The following is a 1,154-nucleotide window of genomic DNA, read 5'->3' as shown; positions in this document are numbered from 1 at the left end:
GCAGGGATCCAAAAATACTGGCATTTTTTTCCTATTACAAAATAAAACATGTTCTTTGATGAAAATGTAGAAAATATAGATAAGGAAAACATGCCTATAGCCCATCCACTGGTGGATATCCTAATCTTCATGCATACGAATGCTTCATAAGGTATTTTCCCAGCAAAATCATGTCACGTGTGCTATTTCCTAACTTTTCACTTCACACATTGTGAACAACTTTTCATTTCACTACACTTTCTTCTGCAACACAATTTTTCATGATTCTATAGTAGTCCATCGTACGTGCCATAATTTATTAACCGATTTCTTTTTATTTATTTATTTAACCGATTTCGGAACATTTATATACTTTCCAATATTTGGCTGTTAGAAACAATGAACTTCCTCAGTGCTGAATGTTTACCAACCATCACAATTATTTCTTTAGGGTAAATTCCCAAAAGGGAAATTGGTGACTTTGAGGATACCTTCAACTCCTATCCTTGTGACTGTCCCAGTACATGGAATGGAGAAACTGAGGCACATGCGAATGCAGACGAAGCTGGCTGTAGGGTGGAAGGGAGAACTCCGACAGCCTGGGGCACATGAACACCCCATGTCCACAAGCCCCACCCAAGGAACCTTCTAGGGGAGCAGTGTCTGTGGCTCAGGGTCAGCACTTTCTTCCTGACACATGAAAGGGATATATACTCTCAGCAGCTGTTACCCAGCCTTTACCAGCAAGAGATGCTAAGGAGGACGTGGATCTGCGGACGGGAGTAGGATTCATCTCTTCCAGGGCTCTATTCCCTCGGGAAGTTCCTGGCGAGGGAAGGGGGCAGCTTTCCTTCCAGGCTTCCCAGCAGTAACGGAGCGCCCTGCTTGTTTTCCAGGTGGAATGGATAGCAGGGTCTCGAGCACAACCAGTAATGGAGAGACAAAACCAGTGTGCCCAGGCATGGAAAAGGCGGAGGAGGCTGGCACCCTGCAGCGGGGGCACTGGAACAACAAGATGGAGTTCGTGCTGTCCGTGGCCGGGGAGATCGTCGGGCTGGGCAACGTCTGGAGGTTTCCCTACCCTGCTACAAAAAACGGGGGAGGTGAGTTCACTCTGAGGTGGGGAGAGCAGTGCCCACCTGGGCACCTCCTGCCTGGGCAGTGGAGGGCGGCTG

At 47.7% G+C, this 1,154-nt stretch overlaps 1 protein-coding gene across 1 annotated transcript in view; it reads left to right on the top strand.

Moving 5' to 3' along the window:
* Positions 1–880: 880 nt before the first annotated feature.
* The window catches only part of SLC6A13 (solute carrier family 6 member 13), a 30,442-nt gene continuing 30,168 nt past the window's right edge, over positions 881–1,154 (top strand). Inside the window, exon 1 of the mRNA XM_007469516.1 lies at positions 881–1,082. Within this exon, the coding sequence (XP_007469578.1) occupies positions 881–1,082 (202 nt within the window). The remainder of the gene's footprint in view (positions 1,083–1,154) is intronic.

This window comes from Lipotes vexillifer, unplaced genomic scaffold (assembly GCF_000442215.2).
Source record: "Lipotes vexillifer unplaced genomic scaffold, Lipotes_vexillifer_v1.1 scaffold395, whole genome shotgun sequence".
Taxonomy (NCBI): Eukaryota; Metazoa; Chordata; class Mammalia; order Artiodactyla; family Lipotidae; genus Lipotes; species Lipotes vexillifer.
This window is presented reverse-complemented; position numbering and strand designations above follow the sequence as displayed.